General features: G+C 40.9%; 1 protein-coding gene across 2 annotated transcripts in view; it reads left to right on the top strand.

The window, feature by feature from the left end:
• The window catches only part of PIGN (phosphatidylinositol glycan anchor biosynthesis class N), a 101,086-nt gene extending 79,371 nt beyond the window's left edge, over nt 1-21,715 (top strand). For both annotated transcript variants that reach the window (XM_069008292.1, XM_069008294.1), the window contains exons 22-29: nt 651-753; nt 2,897-2,983; nt 5,678-5,733; nt 6,211-6,286; nt 7,581-7,654; nt 10,526-10,568; nt 12,302-12,354; nt 21,382-21,715. In XM_069008292.1, the coding sequence (XP_068864393.1) occupies nt 651-753; nt 2,897-2,983; nt 5,678-5,733; nt 6,211-6,286; nt 7,581-7,654; nt 10,526-10,568; nt 12,302-12,354; nt 21,382-21,505 (616 nt within the window). In that variant the 3' untranslated portion in view covers nt 21,506-21,715. The remainder of the gene's footprint in view (nt 1-650; nt 754-2,896; nt 2,984-5,677; nt 5,734-6,210; nt 6,287-7,580; nt 7,655-10,525; nt 10,569-12,301; nt 12,355-21,381) is intronic.
• Nucleotides 21,716-26,199: the final 4,484 nt, after the last annotated feature.

A 26,199-nucleotide genomic window follows, 5' to 3' on the forward strand; every position in this document is an offset into this window, starting at 1 on the left:
GAGCCAGAAGTACTCCTCAGAGGTTGAGAGTGTAACTAGAACAGCTTAGTGGCCATGGTTAGAGTGTGACTTGATGCTGCTATTGTGAAGGATTGGAATACAGTGAAGAAAAGAACACTTCACTGAAGTAAAATGTAATGCTCTTTTTGTTATACAGATGTCTCTTTCCTGAGAGCCAAACTGAGGTCACCATAATGAGTTTGTGTGATCAGGTCCTACAGAGACAATCTCTAGTTGCTGTTTAAGTTGGACTGTAACCCTTCAGTTCCAAGTCATTCTCATTAAAAAATTTCTCATTTTGCAGAAAATGAATGTCAAATATGTTTCTTTTTTTCCTGTTTCTTTTACCTTTATTCCAGTTTTGTTAAAATTAAGAAAGGTACTCATGCAACATTGTGGCAGCCATTAAACAAAAAAATGCAAAACATGACAAAACTGAATCAATCTCTGTTTCTCCTACTTTTGCCATTTGACTACTGTATGGCTTTAAAATTCAACCAACTGTGGGTACTCAGAAATGGGGAGAGAAGGGGGAGAATGCCACTAGGTCTTGGTATATCCTTTGTGTGAAGAAAAAAGAAACATGTCAGCATTTGATGTTATTAGTTGTCAGTGACTGCACTTACTATGATTATTACGTTACTTTTCAGATATGAAGCTCTCTTTCCACTGGCACTGTTTGGTTTGATGTTTGCATGGATAAATATGGAACAAGAAGCACTGCAGCATTATGGTCTTTCACTCAAACCAAAGGTAACAGCTCTTGATAGATATATCAGGTTAATTAACAGGTTTTTTTTTGTTTGTTTGTTTTTGAGGGTGCAGTATTCTGAGTGGTTTTCAGAGAGGAACACTTTGCATTTCTTTTCAGTTTGGGAAGCCAGTATTAGCTGTTTCATGAACTAGGAATATGACCTTGTAAGAAAGACTTGTAACTCATGTTATTGAAGATATTGCACATCAGAGCCATTTCTAGGAATGCAGGAAGACAGTTTGACTTAGTAAGACACAGTGGTATGGTCTGTAGGCTACAGAGCTCTCTCTGTCAAGTGTAGTGATAATTCAGCATAAGGTGCAATAACTCTTCGGAGTAAGTACAATGTCACTGTACTTTTTTTGGTCTGATCACAGACTCACAAGTGAGAGGCTGAAAAGAAATTACTTGATTTCTGAAAAGACCCATAGGAAATATTAGAAATCTTCATTTGAGTCTGTCCTGTCTTTGTTCAAAGATGGAGACTTATTTCTGTTTATACTGACAAGGAACTGGAAACTAACCTGGAAATAGCACCTTCTCAGATTTGCCTGGAGGAGAAGAGGGAATTTTGTAATCAGTACAATTTCTTCCACCTTAAAATTTAGTATATTGTCAACAATTTGCAAAGGCCATGCTGCTCACGCTGCAACTTAGCTCTTAGATTAGGTCTAGGGTTGAACAAACTGGGGCTGTGGCACTGTTTTGGCCAGATCCGAAGTGCCAGTTACAGTGGTTTGGGTCCTTGGAGCCAGGTGGGTGTGCACCACAGCTCTCCCTGGCTTCTCCCAGATGAGCCCTCCTGGGTACAGATGCGTGGGAGTGGCCAGAGTCACTTGAAGAGGAGTGTTGGTACACATTTTTCCTTCCTTTTGCAGCTCATAATAATTAGGGAGGTTGAAACCTGGGGGTTGAAACCTGAGCCAAGGCAGTCATCAGATTGAACCTGACACATACTATGGTTTTGTGGTGCTCCTACAAGGAAGACAGTTTCAAAACTTAAGAGGGAGGCTCTACCAATTCAAGGCTAAAAAACAGAAATAAAACCAGGAATCACTTTCTGTTTGTGCTACCTTTACTTATGATAATTTGTGTGTGTTTTGTAGCATCTTAAGCAATAGAAATGGAATCTGAATATCAAAATTGCACTTAATGTGATGTCACGATTGCGACTGAAGGTGTTTAGTATCTGTGGGATGTATTTTCTCTTCCACTCTAGAACCCACACTATCTCTTGCATCTTGTTACAAGCCATCTGAGATGCTTGCCTGTCTGATGTTAGTCTGGTGTTCTCTTTATTGTACAATAAAATTCTATTAAAGTAGTATTAAACAATGAACACTTTATGAATCAAATGCAAGTGAAAAAACATAGGTAGGCTATAATTCTGTTCGAAATTGTCACTCCCTGTATGCCAATATTCTCAAGTGAAAGGAACAATAATACTTACCCCTGCTTCCTGTTTATACATTAGAAAATATGATCCCTAGAATGCCTGTTAATATATGCTGCAAAGTAAATCTTGTATTAGAAAAAACAGCTCAATTCTCTGATGATGAGAGATTATTTTAAATTAAAATGTTATCAGTGTTGAGTGTCTATTACTTGATTTTTTTCTTTTCCCCAATGTAAAGGAGTTCATTGACCTCTTAAATTCCATGAAGATAATTTCTCTTCATGTCAAGTGATATTGTGCTGAGAACTGAGTATAGGAGATGGAGAGTATTTTACTATTTTCACTCACAAAATAAGTCAAATGAGGATAATTGCAGTCTTTTATTTTTGAGGATCTTTATCCATATGCTTATGTGAGCAGTGGAAGTGTATGTGTGTAGGAGGAATATTTCTGATGAAAAAAGATGATTATAAGTCTAAGGCTTAGAAGTTCATTTTTAGTGTAGATAACAGCGGAAGCTCCACTGTTCATTTGATCATCTCACTTGTACAGTCTTTCTGGCAGATTCATTAATTCATTAAAGTATAATGAAAACATGGGAAAGGTTTGCAGTCCTTATTATAGTACTCTAATAACAGATGATAGTGAAGCAGGTTTCTTTCTCATTCATTTCAGTAAAAATATGGTGGCTCTATCAAAGTCCATTAGTTGATACTTAGCATTGATTTCTTCTGCTGTCTTTCCAGCTTGCTGTTTTCAACTTCACCTATGCTGTGGATATAACTCAGTTTCGACAGCTCCACCTGGATGACGTCCGGAGGTCCTTCTTCTTTGTATCCTTTTGCTGTTTGCTGCATTCCAGGGGGAAAAAGGGTTTGTTTCAAAAGAGTCTGCAATCAAAATTTGTAGCCTGGTACTCACTGGGAACAGAAGCTGATAAAGGTGATTTGACTCATATTGCTCAAAAGGCAATGGTCTTGTACATTATGCTTTTTTATCAAGTAGTTAAAAATGCACTGTTTTAGAATCCGGCTCCTTGCCTACTTAGGACCATTGCAGTTGAGGTAAATTTTCTTCTAAGGAGTTCTGTTTTCAGTTTGGTTTTGTTTTATTACATTTTGGCAGGAGGGAACTTGCTCACCTTCACAAATCAGTTGAAGTAGGTGATATTAAAGTTATTCTCATTCCTAGAGTATGGCAGTGTGTTAGGAAGCAAACGTTAGGTAGCAAGCAGATGAAACAAGAAGGAAAGTTCCTGCAGGCTCCCAGAATATGGCTGAGAATTGTTTATATCATAAGTGATTTCTACTGGTAGAAATTATATGGGCTTAGGAGGGAACAGCTGTTTGTTCACTACCATAGCAGTTAGTTTGCATTCCTGTAACTGATACTGCAGCTGTTATTTTTTTTAAACACTGTACGTTGATAACATTGTCATTTTTGTCTTTCATTGTGGGACTGCAATTAAGTGAGAGCTACTTGGCAGCAAGGATGATGGGTGGGCAAATCGAAGAGAAAGTGAGCCAGTCTAGAACACAGGGGAGTTTAGTGCAGGTGAGTTATTGTAGCTGGGGAGGAAATTGTCTCAATGCTGATTCCTACAGAGATGGGCTTTACAATAACCAGATCTGAAAGGGTGGGTCACAGTCACAGAGTCCATGCTTTTGGAATTTGAAATCGTGTTGTTGGACATTGAGAACCTGCAGCAGAGAAAGTGTAACAGGTACCAATTTAAGAAGGCAGATTAGTGCTAAGAAAGAAGGCAAAATGATTTGCTAGATGTTTGATGTTTGTGCATGCTTTAGTATACCTAAAAGAGCTGAGACACCTTGCAATAAATGCATCAATTTCATTTGCTGTTTTAACAAAAAATCTGCTAACTTCAGTAAAGCTACTGCTGTCTGTCAGATGCTAAATATTAGCCAAAAAAACCCAAGCAATCCAACTGTATTTTTTAAAACTCTAGCATAGCACTTCTTTAACACTGGAATGTAGCTGTGTTGGTTTTGGCTGGAGTTGATTTTCTTGACAGTAGCTACTGTGAGGCTGTTTTGCATTTATGATGACAACAGTGTTGGTAGTACAGTGCTTGCACAGAGTCAAGGCCTTTTCTGCTCCTCACACTGCCCCACAAGTGAGCATCACTTTAATCTAAAACACTTGAATGTGTTTTGCTCAGCTCCTGAAAAAATAACTAATTTGCAGATCTCCTTTACCTGCTCAAAATATGTTGTGGCTTTTTTAATTTAGATGCTGTTTAATGTTTAGAAATAGTGGTAGTAGAGGAGAAACCTTTTCTGCTAGAGCAGTCATACTGCAGTTATGACCCTGTGAACTGTGTGTCTTAATGTTGTCCCAAGGCTCCTCCACCGGGCCCAGTAGCTGGCATCTGCTGAGAAACCAGCAGGTCTTTGAGGAAAAGATTCAGATTGCTCATGCTTAGCATTTTGATTAGACCTATGTGTTACTGGTATTTTCTTGTTTGTTTTATTGCAGACCTGGTCTTCTTATAAATCTCAGCCGGCAGAACCACGCTAGGCTGTTAGACTGCTGTGTTACTAAACTTGAAATTTTGTGATACTCTTGGGAAGCATGATTTCTTCAGTTATGCTGACCTAATCCTTCCAAAATATTGCATGCAGAATCCCAACGATTCTACTGAACAGTTGGTAACAAATTGTTTATGGAGAGATTTAGATGATCCAGTGCAGGAGCTATAACAGGAGCAAAAGGACCAGAGGGAGCTCAGGCAACAGCAGCCCATCCTCACTGACTAACCCTCTGCCTTATGCTAAAAACCAGTTAAAAACCATTCTTCAGCTGTAGCCACATGAGCTATAATGGGCTCCAACGAGCTCAGGAGCAAGAAAAATACCTATATGGGCTCATGCAGCAGCAAGAGTTGTATCTAGATGAAAAAGGTAAGGTTTATCAAAAAACTTCCAGCTGTACAGATAACTGTACAGAGTCATTCTCCCTCAAGTAAGGACAAAAGTGGGAGTCCCATATTGCCAAGGGTAGACTCAGCATAATCTTTGGACAAAAAAATCTATAGGAAGGATAGCATAGGAGCCTTTAGCCTTTTTTAAGAGCCAACTACCTTTTCCATGGTCAGTTCCTCAATAAAGCCATCTCTTTTGGTGTGTAGAGCACGTGCGTAGGTCATTACTTTCTGCAAAAGCTTGTGTTGGAATGCATAGCTGGGTTTGTGTTCCACAGATGTTCCTATCTTGCTAGGCAGGGACCCAAAAAGCCAGCTGCAGCTTTCTTTCAGGGGCCTCAAGACAGGCTCTAAAACCTTACTCAGGCAGTCTGTGTCTTTTAAAATTGATATAGTTGTGTGTGAAATCTAGGGTAGAGCTAGAAAATACTTTGGATTTCTTAATGCACTGTAAACCTGTAACAGTGAGTCAGCTTCTTGTGGTTTCATGATAGATTTTGAAAGTAAACTGGAATGAAGGATGAGAAATGCTGGTTTTATTTTATTGCAGCCATTTCTGTAGTGTATTTTCCTTAAATACATCTAGGTTTTCTTCATAGTCACAGCCTTTTTTGGCACTGGAAACATAGCTTCTATTAACAGGTAAATTTTACTCATTTATTTGAGACACAGAGTACAAAAAATTCTTCCTGTGGTTGACATACAAAGCGTAAATTTAGTTAGCAAAATCAGGGCAGCAGAATCAAAGCAGTAATCAGTGGAATGATAATTTATTTTGTTTCTGCTCTCTGTAACAACTTCCCTAAGAGCTTGGGCTTGTTGGTTGTGAGGTTGTCTCAATTCCATTAGAAGTTATTGACAGGATGAACAGAAAGAGCTTGGTTGCCCACCAACAGAATGGCACCTTGAAAAACACAATCAGAGAAAAAATTGTAGAGAAAGAAGAGTGAGGTTGGCAGTCCCTGCTCATTTAATATTTCATCAAGAGAAGATAAAGTTGGAAGCCTTGTTTAAAAATGTATATACAACCCAGTGTGTTACAGGGTAATTAAATGCTCTGTTTTTTTAATGGAAAACACCATTTCAAAGATATGTAATGTCTTTTTCATGTTTCTCTAGTTTTGATCCTGCTTCTGTCTATTGTTTCTTGACTGTGTTCAGTCCCTTCATGATGGGAGGCTTGCTTTTACTGAAGGTTAGTAACCTTATCTTGGTGAAATTTTCTCAGAGAACTGTGGAATAAATAACATCTCACATACATGGTTGTTACTTTGCAATTCACAAAAACATATTTATGTATTTGAGCTTCATTAGGCTTCTTAACCACATGTGAATCTTTCAGCCTTTGTAGTGTCTCTAGAGAGATCATTCTGTTTCCCAAAAGAGAAGCTAAAGTTCTTGGAAGTGTAATTTAACAGCATTAGGTCAGTTTATTGTATTAAAATGGAAATTTCAAATGTTGAAAATACTTAAATAATTTTTAAAATTATAAGCTTTTCCTGCAGTGTATAATAGCTATGGAAATGTTGAGGATATATATATATATATATAATTAGCTCTATCTACATTACGTCAAATAGAGGCTTTGAATGTTCTACTGATTAGGTTGTCATTTTACAATGGCTATTATTTTTTATATTTTTTTAATAGTCTGTCAAAGATTGGATTGCACTTCTGGTTTGCAGGCAGGGTGTGGTAGCTCTTTGCTAGTATTTGAGTAGGGGATCTGTCAGAGGTATGAAGGGGGGACACCAAATTTATGGGTTATTACTAAAATAAGCAGTATTTCCTACCTCTGCTTTTCTGCTGTGTCTGTCCCAGAGAAAGCAGACTTTAAGTTACAGGTACACTTCGTGTTGTCCTGCAGGACACAGATCAATGGTGCAAACCTCCTGGATGCGAGAAGTCAGGTTTTATACATTGCCAGCTTAAGGATTGCAAATCAACTTTGCAAAGAGCAAAAGGCAACATTCGTGTTTTCTAACTTGTTTGTTGTGTTCTTAATTTACTGAACCATTTACATTTGCTTGACTTGGCCCTGGAGAGGCAGTGTGATCCTTGCCTTACTGAATGCCTTCTGCATTCATTCTTTTTTGTGGTTCTGATGTGATTGTCCTATTACACTTGAAACTCTGCAGCCTCTCATGTTACATGCTGGATCTGAATAGTTCTGTCTTCTAGCTTTGTTGAAGTATTTATTGCTAGTGCTAAAATGGAAAAATAAAGTGAGGATATGTTTTAATTATAGTTTTCCATATTACCTCATGGCTTATTTCACTGCAGTTCAGCTATGACCATGGAAGGGGGTTTTTATTCATTTACTGAAATTGTTTCCTGCAAAATTGTTTTCTACCCTGTCTAGCCAATATTTTATTTTGTAACACACCCATTCTGTGATAATTTCCAAAACAGGAAAATGTTTCCACAACCTGCCCAGATTCTTTTGTAAATATGACTATAAGCCAAAATATAGCTTGTGTTTTAAACAGGTTGCAATCCCGTTTGTTCTGGTATCATGTGCTTTCGAAGCTGTTCAAGTCACAACACAGCTGTCTTCTAAGAGGTACGTTAAGTGCTATATTTCTGCATTAGTATGGGTTTCAAATCTGTTTTGCAAGAATTCAGAATTTTCAAATCTCTGTGTAAATTTAAAAAAACTCTATTAGATGTCATTGTTGCTTTTATTTGTTATTAGGGCTTGGGGTTTTGTTCAGTGATTTCTGCAAGCTCAGGAGTTTTTCCTTAGTGATAAATGAATATAAATTGACGTGTTGGCTTTGTCTGAAACAATCAGATATTTAATATTCTTTGTTGGTAATACACAGAAGGAGCACTTTTTTCTCCATAATGTTAAAAAATGAGCATAATTTAAAGTCTTATTTTTACTTTATACTCTGTCTCTGCCTATAGCATAATATTTTTAAAATAGCCTATTTGTAATGTAACCAATTTATAGCTTTGTAGCACTGACCTCACCAAAAATAGCATTAAAAAAAAAAAGGGGTACTGGATGTCCTTGCATTGCAGTTCAGTGCTTCCCAGATGTGTTCAGTATTACATATTTTTTGCAGTAGGAGCAGATGGCTGCGAGTTGTTTCCCCATCTCTAAGGACTTTTCAGAAATGAAAGTATGGGTGCTCAGCCTCACAGAGTGCTGTATCCTTGACTTGAAATATCCTCATGTTTTCCCTGTCTCAAGACTTTAATTTCCTTTGTTAGCCCTGCTCGCCCCATTCAGCAGACTCAGAGCGCATGACTGAATCCTCTGCTCATTGTGTGATATTATGGATGGTGCTGAGGTGCAGGAGGTCCCTGTCACATGGTTATGTGGTTTTATCACTGTGGGATGTTATGTGGGGCTGACCAAGTCCTGCTATGTGTGGCAGGAGGACTGCAGAGACTCTCCTGCACGTCGCTCAGCTGAGCGTGAGGAAGCTGCCCTCGCTTGTTGTGATGCTCTTCTGTTTGCTTTCATCCTGCCTGTCCCTGCCTGTTGTCTCCTTGTACACCACCACCTGGTACCACAGAGAGATGGGGTAGCCCAAAATCTGACTCCTTGTTGGAGCAGCAGCACGATGCTCACCACCCCTTTTACCTGCTCTGCCTTAGCTGTGTGCGCACTATGCCTGCGCCATCCTTGGATGCCCAAGGAAGGGTGCTCATCCTCATCACTAAGGCTTGTACAAGAGCAGGGCTGCATTGAGGACCTGGGGTTGCTCAGATGACCAGCTAGTGATTTCCATTTCTAGGGCTCAAGCATCATAAAGGTCAGCATTTCCCAATTTGTGAATGCTTGCCTTGGCAGCACTGGTGATATTGCAAATTTTTATGGAGTGTGCATCTGAGTGTGTGAGAGGGGAAAAGATACTGCCTTCGCAAGCCAAGGGACACAAGTATTTCTGTGCCACTTCATGAGGCTGTGGCTGTAACTCTGTCTGGTGTTTGTGCCAACTTCATTTTGCTGTGCTTAGGTAACAAATGCAGTGATACTGCCACAGCATCCACCTGGGAGCAAGGCAGAAACTGCAGGGAGCACCCAGGATCCTTGGAGAGGTTGTGCTCTGATTGTCAGCACATCCTGAAGTCTGTGCTGCACTTCATACTGTTTTTGCAGCCCCTGCTAGATAAATTAAGCCATCCCTGGGAACAATCTTGTCTTTGCAGTGTATAAACATGCCCTGAAATTAGTCTTGTCCTTCTATTGTGAAAGGCTTCCTGCAGTTCAGAAGGGCAAAAAGTGGATTTTTATGATTTGGACAAATTGCTCCTAAACTCCCTGTTTATAGATTAAAGACTTTTTTTTTTTTTTCCTCCCCCTGTGGGGAATATTCTGTCCCAATATATTCTTGGAGCTTGCCTGTGAAAAAACAGCCCTCTAGCTGAGTGCCTCCTAAGTACTATAAGATTGCAACATCCTACTTGAGCCATAGGTTAGTGGAGAGAAGCCTTTCCACGAGTCTGAGACATTTGGTTTGTTGCATCCTGGTTTACTAATGAAGCACGACTGACGTAGGCAGTATCAGAAAGTTCCTCATTTGGAGGCATTGGTATGGGTATCCCCCCAGTACATGCTCATGCAATGCTGCAGCAGGACATTTTCCAAGAAAAACCATTTGTAGTTTTATGATGGTAGTACTGATAAATTAGCTGTATTCTAGTTAAAGACTTTTTTGTTAATGGGTCAGCTGTTTGCAACATTACTTCAGTGTCATTAACTTAGAAACCAGTTTTAACCAGTTATAGTGATTGCTTTCATGTAATTTAGGATTTACATAGTTTGAGGAAAAGAAGATTAGGTTAATGGGGGAGAAAAAATAGCTCTGCCTCCTTCCTTCTGGTTCGTTTTACTAGCCACAGCCTAATTTCCAGAAGTAACCTGCTACCTGATATTTAGGCTCACAGGTTTGGGAGCATGCCCCCAAAATGCAAGGGGTTCCCAGAGCAGGTTATGGGCATCCAGAGATTTTGAAGGGAGGCAAGAACCTCCTTCAGCAGCCTCTGACCCAGCAGAGTGGTTATCAGGGAGGGACTGATTGGCTCAGGTATCTGCCAAACAGCTTTGCTCACTCTTTGAGTCCATCATGAAGCTCCTAAATCAGCTTTCTTTGGTCTAACCTGCACACAGCTCCTTGCATTAGGAATGGGCAGGTACTGTTTGTAAGATTCTTTTGTTCTCCAAAATATGACTCTCATTAGGTTTCTCCATGGCAAAATTGAAGCTCTGTTAACGTGAAATTATAAATGCCAGATGTCCTAGTCATGTATTTTAATTGTTTTCTAATAGATTGAAATGTATCTGAGTGTTTGAAAGGCAAATGCAAGAAATCATATCTTACTTTAATTTCTTTCTGTGGGTTTTAATAAGCTCTTTTAATATATGTGGCCATAAAGAAAGGTCAGTGGTCTGACTTTGCTGGGTTTTTCTTCTTTGCAGCCTTTTCCTCATTGTTCTTGTGATTTCCGACATTATGGCTTTGGTAAGTTGTTGTTGCACATTCTCTTCAAATAAGATCAAGAAGCAGAGAGTTTTCCTAATTCCATCAAGAGAGATCTGAATTTGTTTCAGACTTCAAAGTTTTTGTAACTAGGGCAGAGAATTGGATCGAAATCCTAGCATAACTTAGAGATAAAACTCTTCCAATCAGTGCTCTTCAAATTTCATGTAATTAATGCTTCTGAAGAAGCAATGCTCTCATAATAATAAGAGACAAAAGTGAAGTAATAAGTTAACATTTGGAGTTTCTCATGTGCTTTGCAATCAAATTCCTTGGAAAAATTAAACAAGAATATCAGTTTTAGCTGTGTGCAGGGTTTAGTTTATTGTTCAGGAATTCTGAACCTTTTACCCACCCCAACTTCTCTTGAAAAAGAGAGGAAAAGGAGAAATGCAATTACCCACCAGCTCCATTAGACTTGTCAGAATCCAGGAGATCAGCAGCACCTGAGAAGACGCTTTGTGCCCTTTGTAATAAGCTGTCAGCAAATGCTATCTTCAGAAAGCCTGCATCCACAATCCAAGCTAGCTGAAAGAACCCAAAGCTGAACAATACCCCAACACAATTTTGCAGATTAAAAGTATGTATTTTTTGCCCACTCCAACTGTCTTCAACTCAGCAAGCATGCCACTGGGTACCACAAGGTAAATAGAAACCTTTTCAAACCAGCAGGTAGAGCTCGTGTTGTCACTTTATACATGGCTGGTTTTGTTTTGTCCCTTGGAGTAAGCATTCCTGGTCTTATTTCCTAGTACAGTGTGATCTGTAAATATCACCTGATTGGAAAAACAATGAGTAAAAACCAAATAATTGCTAATTTGTCTGTAGAGTGAGAAAAGGAGAAGGTTTGGTTATGTCAAGTTTCAGATAAGTCTGTGTGACTAATCTGATTTTGGGTAACTTCCACAGGAAAAGAAATAGTACAGCAATAAACCACATTCATAGTGTTTCACTAATAAAATCAGTATAACTAAACCTAAAGACGACTACAGGTATTTACTGGTGTGTAGCAAGCCCCAGTATATCCAGGTCTTATATCTCATGTATTCTCCTATTTTGGTTTAAGTATTTTGAAACAATTAGCAGGTATGTACTTGGTGTACAAAAAAAAAAAAAAAGAAATTACCAAAAAGGTTTGATATGTAGGAACTCTGTCAAGAAAAGCGAAAGTGGGAACTAAATCAAGAAAAGAAAAAGTAGCAGGAGAAAAAAAGAGAACATGTTTGTGGTCTTGAATCAATGGGCCCACCAGCTAGAATTAAGGGAATTCACTAAGAGACAAGTACTATCTTCTTGCAACATTATTCCCACTTTACAGGTGGGGAACTGCCAGAGTTGCCCAATGACTTTTGTGTTAAAATTCTATGAAAACTTTCAGGCACTATGCATTTATTGGCATCTTCTTATTTCAAACAATAAAGTGGCTTGGCTTTTCCAATTGAAAAAGTTCTGGTATTACTCTGTTTCTTGCAAGCCAAGCTAGACAGAACTTGGTCCATCTCTTGATGTTTTTGTTTGATACCATGTTAAATTTATTTCTGGTTCCTAGACTATTCTTTACTGTGGTCCAAATGATCATTCCTAGAAAGGTCTTGTGCTTATTCTATGTGAAGAATTAGAAATTTGGAGTAAGCAGCCTGAAAAAATTGGCGTTTAATTTTCTGTTCCAAATTGTGCAGTTTTTATGTACTAATCAAAGTTGCTTTATTTCCTAGCATTTTTTCTTTTTGGTTCAAGATTATGGAAGCTGGCTGGATATTGGAACAAGGTACAGTACCTTTTTAGCCTCTGTTGCATTTTTAAAGCTTCATAGGTTCATACTATTGTTTATCTAGTCATAACTCTTGGAACTTTTTCCAATTACTCTCCTTAATCAAATGCTTCAGGGATGTTCCACATACTTTGAACACGTGTGCACACATATGCATACATATTCCAAGCTAAAACTTGTGTCTTAAAATCTGTGCCAGAGCAACATGGAGTAATTAATAAATCCAGCATGGCAAGAAATACAGTTAGTAGGATTTGTTTAAACAGTAATTACACAAAACCTATTTTAATTAATGTTTTGGATTTTAATTAGTTGTAATCACTGTTAAAATAACAATTTATCAAAGTTGTTAACTGTCTTGTATCTACTTAAGCCTCCACATACAGTTCACTGCGAATTAGTGAGCCTTGTGTAAATATGTTGGTGGCTACCAAGGCCCATGCACTTATCTTCCCTCTAGCTGGGGAAGAGTTTAGCATTTAAACATAGAAATCACAGCTAAAATGAGAGAACTTGTTTTGCATTATGAGTTACATTAGCCTCAAATACAAGGAATACACGTTTCAGATTTACTTTCCCTGAGTTGTGGAAATAGATAAAATGCTGTAAGAAGCTTAGTAGGGATTGCGTTGTTACTAATCCGGCCAATCTGGTCACTTGACACTGTTATGTACACTGAAGCTGAATAGTGAGCCATAGTTAATATTCTGTTCAGTCTACATATACTCTGTACTTTGCTTTTGTGAGCCCCAACGTTCCCAGCAGTGCGTGGACACACACGTGCACACGTATTCTACCTGTTTTCTTTGGAGGTTCCAATTCCTGCTTATCATTACCTTATGAAGGTTTCTAATGGGCAGAGGTACACTTAGATCCTTGCTGTGGTCAGTTTATGCTAAGTCAGATGGCCTCATCCCTTGGTTTGAATTTTTCTGCAGATTAATAAGGATATTAAAGACCTCAGAAAATTTCTGTTCTGTTGGGCAAGAAGCTTTTTACTTGGAAGTTAGCAGCAAAAGTATAAATCATTACCAGTACCCAAAGACTTCCTCTCTGATACATGGTCTTCATAGCATAGAGCTTTACAACAGTAATGCATTGCTGGATCTATTTCAGCTGGAAGGTTGCCTTGTTCTGAAGAGTTTAGGAGAGCTCATTATGCACCACTGTAATTCTGCCCCTCTGTGTGTTTTGATCAGTGAAGAAAGCACTGAAAAAGCCCTTTTGAAAGAGTAATTTGTGATTAATTTTTTACATGGTGATGCCTGAAGTGGCCACCTAAAAACAGAGACTAGACAAGAATAAGGGAATAAAGGTAAGTATTTATTTGAAGGGCCTTCAAAGGCACACCCTGGGCAGGCCAAAGGCTACACCCAAGATGGACAGACGGTCACGGGTTTTTCACACTTTTATAAGTTTGGTTCATTCGCATATCAGGATCAATTCTCCAATTACAACCCCAGTTAATGATGTAACTACCCCAAGTTTGCCCTCCTCTTCAGATGTTAGTTTACACATTTTGGGCCTAGGACAATCTGAGTATCCTTGGAGAGCAAACCTAGAGTGGCTTGTTATGTCTGACTAGCATGAGAGAACAGCAGCTAACAGGCCACAAGAAACTTCAGTTACACACCAGGCAATACAGGATTTGAAAAATATAAAAAGTGAAAACCTAAGGCATCAAGGGAAATGCATAATGTTCAGGCAGCCTCTGTCATTACTTTACTTTTGAGTGCTTGACTCTACCACCTATGTTATTTTATTGTAGTCTCTTTATATATCTTTTATATGTATGTGTGTATATGCACATAAGAAAAATAATTAGGTTGGATAAGAAAAGAAATGAAACCATAGGTGCAGAGCTAAGTGGTCCTTCTTTCATCTAGCATGACCATTACTCTAGCACCAGAACTTTCTCCTCTGAGCAGATTTCTAATGTGTGATCCTCAGGCTTGGCAAAATTAGCAGACAACAGCACAAGATTTTTTTGTTTGTTTGTTCCTGAAAGGGAGGATGAGCTTCAAGGGCTTTTGGGCAATTCCCAAAACCAGTGGGAGTGAGATACTAACATAGCTCTTTCCTGTCCTCCTGTTGCAAGGGCTGTGACAGCTCTGTGGCATTCTCATTGCAGTGTTGTCTGTTGCTGCTTTGACAGCAAGGTCTGAAAATACCCTGTCTCAGTTGACATTTTCCATGTTGCCAAAACTTTCCTGAGAAGGCTGAGTCAGTTAAGGAAATTATGGTTCTTTTTTTTCCCCCAACTCCTTGCATCTCAACAAAACCTGTGTAGGATTTCACAGAACAAAGAATAGAAGCACTCTTAGGGACAGCTGCTCTCATATTTTTGGTTTTTTCTTGTCACATTGATAGGAAGTGCATATGTGTGTGTCAGCAAAAATATCTGGGTTTGTGTTACATTACTGGTTACCACATCAGTGAAATCAGAGTGGGAAAAGCAGCAGCTTAATTGCCTGGTGGAGGTTCATGCCTCTAAAGTCTCTCAGAGTCCAGCAGTGTATGTGCCACATTTGTAAAGTTTTGATATATGTTTCCTTACTCATCCTTTTTTTTGTGGTGATGGGCTTTCTAATTACCACAGTTCAAAAGTTTTGTATGTTCTCTCTCTATTAAGAATATGCCAGCGGAGGAGCAGTCTCATTAGGCAATATTTGGTTTGTCCAATAGCGAAGTTTCATGTAGATGAGATGGCTTTAAATCCCTTGCGATGAAAAGACCTTCACTGCTTTTTCACCTTGATGTTTTCTTTCCTAGTGGATCTCATTGTTTGGAAGTAAGGTTTGTTCACTGAACTGACTTTTCTATTTTTAAAAATTTCACGTCTGACTCCTGGCTTTTACATCCTATTCTACCTTGCTTTAAGCACATGGCAGGACATTTTACCATGCCTCACATTTGCCTTAACAATATGATGTCTTTATTCTCCCGGTGGAATTCACCATGCCACATAAGTATTGCCTTTGAATGGAAACAGATTTTTACCTCTTCCGCTCTTCCAGTTCATTAAGGAAAAGCTGAACAACAACAGATTCAACATACAGTCCTGTATTACCACATTCAGCAAATTATCAATGCACCACTGTTTCCCTCCTCTCAGTAAATTATCAATTACCATAAATATTTATGGCTTCTTAGAAAGTTTTCTATCCCCTTTTCTTAATGGTCATGCCAAAATCAATGTCAGCTTGTCTTTCAGAGAGTGCTTTTCATTGTTTTGATATAATAATGGGATAATCTTGCAGTGAATGCAGAACTCAAAGCAGCAGCTTACACAAGCTTCTAAGGTCTGCTAACCTTGTCCTCTACCTATATACCTGAATTGCATCATTTGCCCCAGAAGAACACACCATTAAATTTTTTAAAATAATAGTATAGTTTTCCTAGTGTTTTTGATGTATCAATGTGTAATACACAATCATGAGAAGTTTGTTCTGACAGATCCTTTTTATTTTTGAATAACAGCCAAATGGAATAGCTAGCTTTTCAGCTTCTTTGTCACTAAAATAATTTCTCTGCAGCTTAAAAGGTGTGCTTATGTATCTGTATCTGTCCCTTTCCAGAAAGAGAGAGAAATAGCCTTTAAAGCCTAGTATATCTTTACAGTATACATACTTTGTAAATAGTTGTATAACCCGATAGTAAAGATAAACCTTAAAGGTTCTTTATATGGCTATTATATAGCTATATACAGACACAGTATAGTGTACAGATACTGTACTATTCCTTCTCTTTATAGGTGCTGGAAGATAAAGATATGATCTTAACTGTTCTTCTGCAGTTTCAGAGGTCAGGAGACATAGATAAAGCACAAAACTGTTTTTTTAGATTTTAGGGATAACGGAATCGATTTCAAGGTTGGGATGCTGGGGCTTCTAGCTCTGACTTAAAACAAAGGTTTTGTGATTTGTTTTTGGTGAAACTGAGGAGAGAGGGTGTGGCATGCTGACTGGAAAAGCAGGAAATTTAAAATTCAGAATCTAAATCTGGGGTCTCAGTGTGTGCTTGGGAACAGTTCAAAGAGCATGTAATATAGAAATAATGTATCCGGACTCTTCTGGAGCTGCTTGTCCAAGTCCTTGCACAAGTTGTTTTTGTTTTAGTTGTTTTGTTTTTAGTTTCTTTAATTGCTATGGTAACTTACTCCATCTTCTTGTCTTTCTAGCTTCTAATGAGGTCTATCATCTTAGGAATTAGCCTGTCTTGGGAGAAAGCCAAGATTTGGAGCAAGATTGATTCCCACTGCTTACCCCCCTTATTTTTTTTATGCCTTAGATTCTTCTTGTCTTTGATTCTTCTTGTCTTCTTTTTTTCTCACCAATATACACTGTCACAAACAAAGCCAGGAGGTGGTAGTACCTCATATGTTCTCCTTGTGGTTCCTTGCCGCTGAAACAGGTGTCTTGCTCCCTGATAAAAAAAATTTACTGTCACCATCTTTGCCTGTTGACATTGATCCTTACATGGGGCACTCACCTTCCCATTGAACAGTGCTGCCTTACCATAGATCATCCATGATCCCCTACACCTGCTACCTGTACCATCTCATCCTTTATAAGCATTGCCCCACCATGCTCCATTATGCTATTCTCTTGTACCTATTTAATTGCTCTTCTTCCTCCACATGGATCTAATTTGCCTGGATCCTAGAATCTCACTCCTTTTTCTCATTAGCTCAGCTTTGTTTCTCAAAACAGAAAGCTTGTTTTGAGAATTACCTCCTTCACTGTAACTACAGATCCAGTCAAGGGTGCAGGTTCTGAATTGTATAGGGGTCAAGATTTTTGCCACTGCCATTGTGGCATATAGCTGTAACAGTCTTGTTTTCTTTGTTTAAATATAGCATTACCCCAGCCTAAGAAGTAATTTACCAGGCAGAGCTGCCCACAGGCAGTGCAGTACCAGTTGCTGAGAGTCCCAGAGATGCTGGCTGTTTGTAATTACATGACAAGTAGATTGATACTGTTTTTAATTGTGATCTATGGCATAATATCTATCTATCTATCTTTGAACGTCTGATATTTTATTAAAGGAGCACAACTATGCAGCCTTTTGCAGTATAGCAAGGGAGAAGTGTGTGCAACACTGTCTTCTTTACAAAAGTATGGAGGATCCAGTCTCTCAACTGACAGGTGGCTAAGCAGAGTTTGAAGACACCTTTTTGCTTTGAGAAAGCCCCTCCCTATGCCCTGCCAAATCACTGATGATATCTGCAAGAGCTCCTTTTAGGGGGTGCACAAGAACTCAGATACCTGTCTGGGGACCATGCATGGCATATATACATATATATTTTGTATGTATGCCAAAGGAAATCATAGCTTTCTGTAAGTGGCTGTTCCCTTAAGAGCCAGCAACCTTATCTACCTGTGGTGAATGTACAGTCCTCAAGGGCAGATTACACCATGAAGATAACTGCAGCAAGGGTTTGAATTTCATCTGTCAGTATGTCCTTTCCCATGGAGACCTGAAACCAAAGCTGTAACACACCCCGGTGGTCTTTCAAGGGCAGCTCTTGAGGGAGTTGTGTTATCTTTGTTGTTGTAAATGTGCTGTGAACTACGAAGTCCAAAGTGCACTGCCCAGGTGACAGTAGACTTTGTGCCTGACTTCATGCTCTCCCTGTGTCTTCTTACACCTTTCCCACAGAAACAGGACAGGAGCTTGGCTCTTGTAGATATGCTACTCTACTGCTCCATTATGCTTGTTGAGGTCTGAACCCTTTTATGCTGGTGGATTTTTCTAATTGATTTCTTAAAACTGTGTATTTTGAGCAAGGCATTTGTGAGATGTATTGTGGGGAAACATAAAAGGTGGAAAAGCTCTTAGGTGTGAAAAGAAAAGCAGGTTTCAGAAAGAAAGCAAAAAGAATTTAGGAATCAGCTCTAGCTGAGGAAACTTGAAGATAGGATACAATTATATAGCAAGCAAGGACATTAAAACAATGGTTAGAGTTTCTAGGTTTGACTGAGATAGGTTTTGAAGTTGCAAAAAATATGCCTAGCAAGATAGATAAGTTTAAGCTTAATAATGGAATATTGTGCATTGTTATATAAAAGCATAACAAGCAAGTATTGTGTGCAAGAGATGTACATGCGCTGTTGAGGATTGGTTAAAACACTTGTCTGTAAATTTTAGAAGCACGCTAATTGGCTAAGAAGCTTTTAAGAATGCTCTGTAACAAAGAAGTCTTTGGATGCCTGTGATGGTGTGAGCTTTGTACCATCTGTCTCAACTCTGTATGTGAGACTGATAAAGGAATAAAATAATAAAAAGGCTCCTGGAATGCCTGTCCGGGCTCCCTGTCCCGTTTGTCGACGAAATGCTGTCAATGTTTTAGTCAGACTCAACTGAAACAGAAAAATCTGACTGCGCGCATCAAGTCTGTTTTCATGTTCTCTGTACAATTTGGTTCTTTGGTTGCTGGCACCCTGGCTATGGAAGAACTTTTTGGATTACTTTTATTCTCTCACACTTGTTAGTGGCCCAGCTTTGTTAAGAGCTGGTGCTTCTCCACTTCACAGGGCTAAATTGTGCTAGGTTAGCGCCAGAGTTGTCACAGTCTCAGGGTTGTGAGGATTGATAGCGATGGCATTATGAGCTTTACTGCTCTTCTGTGGCTAAACTCTCAAACTAAATGAGTCCTCTGGCAGAAATTCCAGGTCATTAAGCCAGCAAGCGTTCCTTGCAATCCTTTTTTGTGACTAAACTCAGACTTCATGGAGTCTGAAGTTACTCTGTTTGTCCTAAAGAGCCATCTACTTTGAAATAATTGGTATGGGTGCATCAGGAGGTACGGGTACCTCTCATGTCAGAGTGCCAGTTTCTTCAGTAGTCCCAGGAAAAACCAAAGCCACACTGGATGCATAATGGACACGGGTGCAGCACTGTTTCGTCTGCAGCTCTAACCTGAAATGTCACTGGCTTTGGAAGATTTCTGGTCTCTGAATGACTAGTGGTTTACATTAACAGTACCTGATTCAGATCCTACAGAATCACAGACTGGTTGAGGTGGGAAGGGACCACTGGAGGTCACCTAGTCCAAGCTCCCTGGTCAAGCAGGGTCCCCCAGAACACATTACTCAGGATTGTGTCCAGATGGCTTTTCTCCAGGGAAGGAGACTCCACAGCTTCTCTGGGCAGCCTGTTCTGGTGCTCAATCACGTGCACAATAAAGTTCTTCCTCATGTTCAGGTGGAACTTCCTGTGTTCCAGTTTGTGTCCATTACCTCTCATTCTCTTGCTTGGCACCACCAAGAAGAGCCTGGATGCATCCTCTTGGTGCCTTCCCTTCAGATACTGACAGACACTGAAGAGGTCCCTTCTCACTTGTTTCTTCTCAAGACTGAACAGGCCCAGCTCCCTCAGCCTTCCCTTGCAGGTGAGGTACTGCAGTCTTTTAATCCCTTAATTATCTTTGTAGCTCTCCACTGGACCTGCTCCAGGAGCTCCACGTCTCTCCGTCCTGAGGAGCCCAGAACTGCACACAGCTCTCCAAATGAGGCCAGGGCTGAGCAGAGGGGCAGGATCACCTCCCTCGACCTGCTGGCACTGCCTTTCCTAATGCACCCCAGGATACCTTTGGCCTTCTTGGCCACAAGGTCACACTGCTGGCTCATGGACAGCTTGTTGTCCACCAGGACCCCCAGGTCCTTCTCTGCACAGCTGCTTTCCAGCAGGTCAGCCTCCAGCCTGTCCTGGTGCTTGGGGTTATTCTTCCCCAAGTGTAGGACCTGCATTTGCCTTTGTTGAATCTCAGGCAGTTCTTCTATGCCCATCTCCCTCTCTCCAACCTGTCGAGGTCCTTCTGAAGGGCTGCACAACACTCTGGGGTATCAGCCACTCCTCCCAGCTTTGTGTCATCAGTGAACTTGCTGAGGAGGCATCTGCACATGTGGATGTCAGGTTTGACTAAATGGTCTGTAACCCAGATCTCCCATATGAAGGGAGAGTCTGCCTTCCTCCAGACCTTCTTCCTGATCTCCTGGGTCAGGGATTCCTGAGAGCTAGCCTTGGCAGTGAAGACTGAAACAGAGAATGCATTCAGTATCTCAGCCTTTTCTGCAGTCTCTGTTGCAAGGGTCCCTGCTCCATTCAGTAGCAGGCCCACTTTTTCCATCGTTTTCCTTTTGTTATTGGTGTCTTTGAAGAAGCCCTTCTTGTTATTCTTGACATCCTTAGCCAGATTTAATTTCAAATGGGCCTTGAACCCATTGAACACAGAACACTGAATGTCCTAGATTTCACTGAATGTCAAATCTCAGTCTGACTCTAAATAGCCCATCTGCAACACCGGTGAACATCAGGTAACAGAATTTGAGCAAGTGGAGAACAAGCTCACTGCTTGTTAACCTTTTAATCAGTAGTGGCTTAAGGACTTCCTAACCCAGAAGCTACATTTTCATATTGTGTTTATTAGCCACTCTTGAACTCATCTCTTTAATCTCTTTGCATGTGCTACCACAGCAGAGAATTCTACAGATTTTAGCAATGTTGAGTGAAAAAGTAGCGGGGTTTTGTTGTTTTTTTCTTCTTAAAGCTACTTGTCACTAGAATAGTGTTTTCTCTAGAAAATTGCACTTCCTCTGACATAAATATATGAGTTGTCTTACTAGCAAGCAGTGTCTGCCTGATGGCAAGTTCTCTCTAGATTCTGTGTTATAGTTGACAGTAAATAAAAGTTTTGCAGTTGTTTTACTTGCATACACTGAATTATCCATTTGAATGAAAAGTACACCTGGTACCTCTTACTCACTTGGTGTACACTCCATTGTGTTTTCTGCTGTCCCCTACCAATTTTATTTTGTCACAGACTTGGGTTTTTACATGAAAGTGCTGCTATAATACTTGTCTTCTAAGAGCTGCTTATATAAAATTACATCCTAGGTGAAAAATTAGGCCTACTGAAAATGAAAAAAAATATTCAGAGGGTTGTTTATGTCAGAGTTTTTTTTCTTTACTCTGCAAATTTGTATTTTTCTCTCACTTTTTTTATCTGTCTCTTCCTTGCAGCATCAGCCACTATGTGCTGGTGATGTCGCTGACCATATTTATGATGGTGATGAGTGGACTAGCCCAGCTGTTAACTACACAGAGACTTGGACATCCCAGAAGGACTAAGCACCATTCCACATGATAAAGCATCTTCAGGCTTCCTCTGAACCAACCTCCAGCTCTGGAACATAAATGAGAGTTAATGGGACTAGACTGCCAAAATCCCATCCAGGGATCAGAGTGCTCTGCTGATACAGATTAAATGCTGTCACATGACTGAAATTTGCATTTGAGGGTTGCCATTTTTAGACACCAATGGGAATATGGAATAAAAAAGGCTCTTATTCTTCAAGCATACATATTTCTTGAAAACGCAAACAGCAACAAAATTCTTTCTAAAATACATAGGCAACTATCTTTTGGGTTGGGTTTTTTGGGGAGATGGGGTTTTTTTTGTTGTTATAACTTGGCTGCCAGCTGTTTGTTCACACATACTCTCATTAGGAGCGTGCACAGTTCTAGCTTTGTTTCATGTCTTGCATAAGCACGTCCCAGGCTAAAGCATGAATGAAATCAGTCTGGGCAGATCACTGGTTTGTGTGTTACCAATGTGGCACACGCATTGGAATATCTCTGAAACGGGCTGTGCTTTCTGCAAGCCATGTCAGCATGCCTGTGAGATATGTTGAGGCAGGTTAAGGCTGGTGTGCTGTGAAGCTATTGCTGTAAGACAACATCTTTCAGCTCATCCCACTGCAAATTGCTGCTGCTGACTGTGCTCTCCTGCTGCCTCCTGAGCTTGGGCGGGCTGAGCAGTATGACACTCAGGTAGCTGATTCAAATGAAAAGGAACCTGGTTAAATAGCAGTCAAATTCCCTGGGCCAGCTCATGACAGGGTGGGCAGGAAGGTTAGGGCTGATTGTTTCCATAGCAGCCCAGACTTAGGTCAGCATAAAGAGGTCATGAAACTGCAGCTGGTGTTGCTAGTTTGCAGAGAGTGATGCCATGTGGAGGCTTTTTTTTAATCCTTGTTTTCCTTTTCACTTGTGTTCTGCTGCTGATTACAAGCATCAGTAATGGCTGCACAATGAATCTAATGCAGATTCCCTGCATACTGATTACAAGTGAGAAGCAAGGAAAAGAAAAAATGTTCTTCATTCTGGCCCATTCTACAATGGCATCACTAAAAATTGTGCTATGTAATATCTGTGTGTCACACTCCTAACTTGCAGCCAGGCCTTTCTATCTGGGAGCTGATACATATGGTCCATGATGCTGGCAGCCAAGGCTAGACATACATCATTGGAGGGCTGCTCCAATGCTCTTTCCAGCCATCTGGCATTTGGCCATGGTCACATGTCTGTTTAACACTCTGAAAGCTAGTCATCCCTCTGCAGGAAGTTTGGCTGTGAGAAACTGGTCACAAACCTCCATCTGCTTGCTGTAGAAAAAAATGGCATCATGGGCCTGCAGTCATCCGTGCAGCATCAGAGTGCCTCATGAGAGTGTCTGAGTACTGTTAAGGGAGTAATTTTTTCCACTAGGTAGTGGTCCACTGGTCTCACTGGGCATGTTGTCTCACAGCTGGTCTCAGCTGCAGAAGGTATTTTGCGCTTGTTAGGGGCTGCACCTGCAGACTGCACACCTAAAGGTGGGCTCATGCCTGGTGCTGGTGGTTGTACCCTACAGCCAAGGCAAGGAGCAACCACAAGCAGTGGGAAAGTTGCCACTGCAGCAAAGTCTGTGTGTAGGTGTGGGAATGTGCCACACTTGTTCCAGGATCCAGTGGGTGTCCGCTATGGAGAGCTGTCCTCGCCTCAGCCTCACTCCACAAGTATCTACAGCGTACTGTATCACTGTGGGTACTGTCTCCTCAGCTTTGTGTGACCCAACTGATGTCTTGAGACCTCTGTCCACAGTGCTGTCCCTTCAGTACACAAAGCTGTAAGCCATTGATCATCCCAGTCTCCATTGCTGGAGTGTCTGCTTTGCAGAACTACTGTTTGTAGAACAAATTCACTCATGGGAGCAGCTGAACAGCTGGCATTGGTGTGATGTGAAGAAATTGACTGAAAAAGTAAGAATGTGGGACTCACAGGGCTGCCACCCTTAAGTCACACCTTCTGCAAACTTGTCAAAACTGCTTGTTATCTATTACAAGACTGAGTGGATGTCCTACCTGTTAGGAGGTACATACTGCTGGCACTGCAGGATCCCTGGGAGAATGCACAGGAGCTCAGACCTGATGCCTTTCCTTACCACAGGTGGCTGGTAATAAAACAGCATCTCAGCCTACTGCATCTGGTGCTGCTCATCTGTGGTAGCAGGAATAATCTACTCTGGTATGCAGGCAAGTGGAAATGAATGGGCAAAGCACAACCTGCATCACTTACTCTTTCTGCTTATGGTTTCCATAGCACCTTTTTCTACAAAATGGGTTTTGTTTCTTACATCCTTCCTTGTAAGAGAAGAAAGGGGACTGTGAGCACAGGGCAGTATTTGCAACATGCATGTTATTTTTCCCCAGTGCTGCTCTGCAGGGGTTTGTTCTTGTTTGCCATTTGCTCTGGCTGGGCCATGGTGGTAGCAACCTCAGCTGACCTTTCCCTTTCCCCCTCTGGTTCCTTGCGTCTCTGTGCCATTTGTGAATTCATTTTCTATCGGAGGCCACAGGAGTGCTGGAGAGCAGCTCTCATGGAGAGGCAGGATTGGCTGTGCTATTCTCGTGTCTCCCCAGGGGAGGCTCTTGCTGGAGTCTTGGCCTGCGCTTCTGGGTTGACTCCAGCACAGAGAGGTGTCAAAAATTCTCCCACTCAGCTACTTTACACAACCCCATGGGGTGTGTGACAAAGTCGACTCTTCCCTCCCACAGATGCATATTCTTCTCCTGAAACAAATGGCATCAGCAATAAAAAGTGCCCCCCAACCTTAGCAGCTAAGGTAGGGAGTGAAATTTTGTGCTTGGATGGGTTTAAGCCTTTTGTTCTATTTGTGGGTCTTCAAGCATCATCATCCCTATTCATGGGGTCCAGAGAGGATTCAGGCCACAGAAAGGGGGTTCTGAGCCAGGAGGGTCTTCCAGCCCATGTTTTCTGTGAAGGGCATGAAGGCAGAATTACCCCAAGCCCTTCTGCCTGCCTTCTTTCATGTGCAGCAGAGCTACACACTCTGGAGCAGGTGAAGCTCCAGAGAGTGAAAACCTCAGGCAGGGAAAGGCAGGTAGATTAACATTATTGCTTATGTAAAGGGCTGCACAATTTTTTTTTTTTTTTTTTAACTAAAAGCCTTGCAAAGCTTCTATCTTCTTCATTTCAGATCCATGGATCCCTGAAGAGCTAACCATAAACCCCGAGTGCCCATCAGGTGGTGTAATGCAAGAGAAACTGTACTGAAGAGCAGCTGATACAAAGGTCTTGTAATCTCCAGTGCTAGGAATTGTTCTCTGCTTTTGTTATCAAGGCTGTACACAGCAGCCTTTTGATATCTGCCCAGGGAGTGAGCTGTTTCTTCAGAAATGATGAAGCTTAGATTATATCAAGACCTCTTATGACTCAAACGAAATAACTTTCCCTTCTCCCTCACCGAGTAAATCAGATTTTGCAAGCTTTGGCAATTTGGCATGGCGTGCCCTGTTAGTTGTAAGTCTGCTACAGTCTTCACATTCTTGAATGAGAACAAATATATGAATGAACATTCATGGTCTCACCCTGACCTTAAACTGCAGTGTCTAGTTTGGAGAAGCCAAAATGCAAACGTTTTTTCAGCTCCTTCCACCCCAGCTAATCTGTAAGGATGTGATGCTCATTACTTCTCCAGTTTGTCTGTGTGAATCCTGCAGTCCCTTTTCCCATGGCTTTGGAGTGGTGGGGGTACTTCTCCCACATGTCTTTGGCAAAAAGGATGAGAACATGGAAGGTGCCGTGCTTGCTTCTGCATCTGATAGATGTGGGGTTCTGTGAGCAGGAGCCAGCTGAAGAGAATATTTTTGGGAGCTATAGTTGTGGTAAGGAAGAGAGAACTTCTCTGTCTTGCACCTGCTCTGGGGTGTGCTGTGTGTCAGAGTGATGGGACAGCTCCAGATGCCCCCTTCTCCATCAACACATGGCTCCATCCAGCCTGAAGGTGAAAAACTTTCTTCTCCTGTGTGTTGTCTTTGGGAAGTTGCTTTGTGAGCTGCCATGGCTGGGAAAGATCTGGGAACCTGTCTTGCAGAGCTGCCAGGTGTGTGGTACAGCCCCAGAGCAGTCCCAATTATCCATCCATGAGACAGGACTTGTGGTGAGCCAGAACTGACTGTCACAGCAACTGATGGTCACCAAGTTATTTGCAGTTCTCACTGGTCTCTCTTGGACTAGTTATGTTCATAAGGATGTGTAGTGTTGAATCCAGTTCATTGGCTTACAGAGGCTCTGAATTCAGCTGCTTCCTGCAAGGGCTCCCTCCTCACCCCAGGGCAGGGCACAGTATTTTAGCATTTGAGGACTGAAAAGAGGAAGGAGGAGGCTGAAAACATGGCACTCTCCCTTTTCCCATGACCTTTGAAATCAAGCTTGTTGATATTTTCCTTATTTATTTGACTTATGCTTGGCATAACTTTCTAGCTTTGAAGGTGGATAATATAAAGCGGATGACAACACACCTTGTTTTGTTTGCATTTTATTTTCCATGCGAGTTGTAAGAGCAAATGCCTCTAGTGTTACATGAAGTGAAGCTGACTTAAAGGTTTACCTTTCACTCAGGTCACTACTGCTGACAGACCTGTTAATAACAGCTGGATATCATCCAGTGCTTTCTCTGAGACAGGGAGAGAAAGCACCAGACCAAGTTCCCCCCAG

The sequence above is a fragment of the Aphelocoma coerulescens genome, chromosome 2 (genome assembly GCF_041296385.1).
Source record: "Aphelocoma coerulescens isolate FSJ_1873_10779 chromosome 2, UR_Acoe_1.0, whole genome shotgun sequence".
Taxonomy (NCBI): Eukaryota; Metazoa; Chordata; class Aves; order Passeriformes; family Corvidae; genus Aphelocoma; species Aphelocoma coerulescens.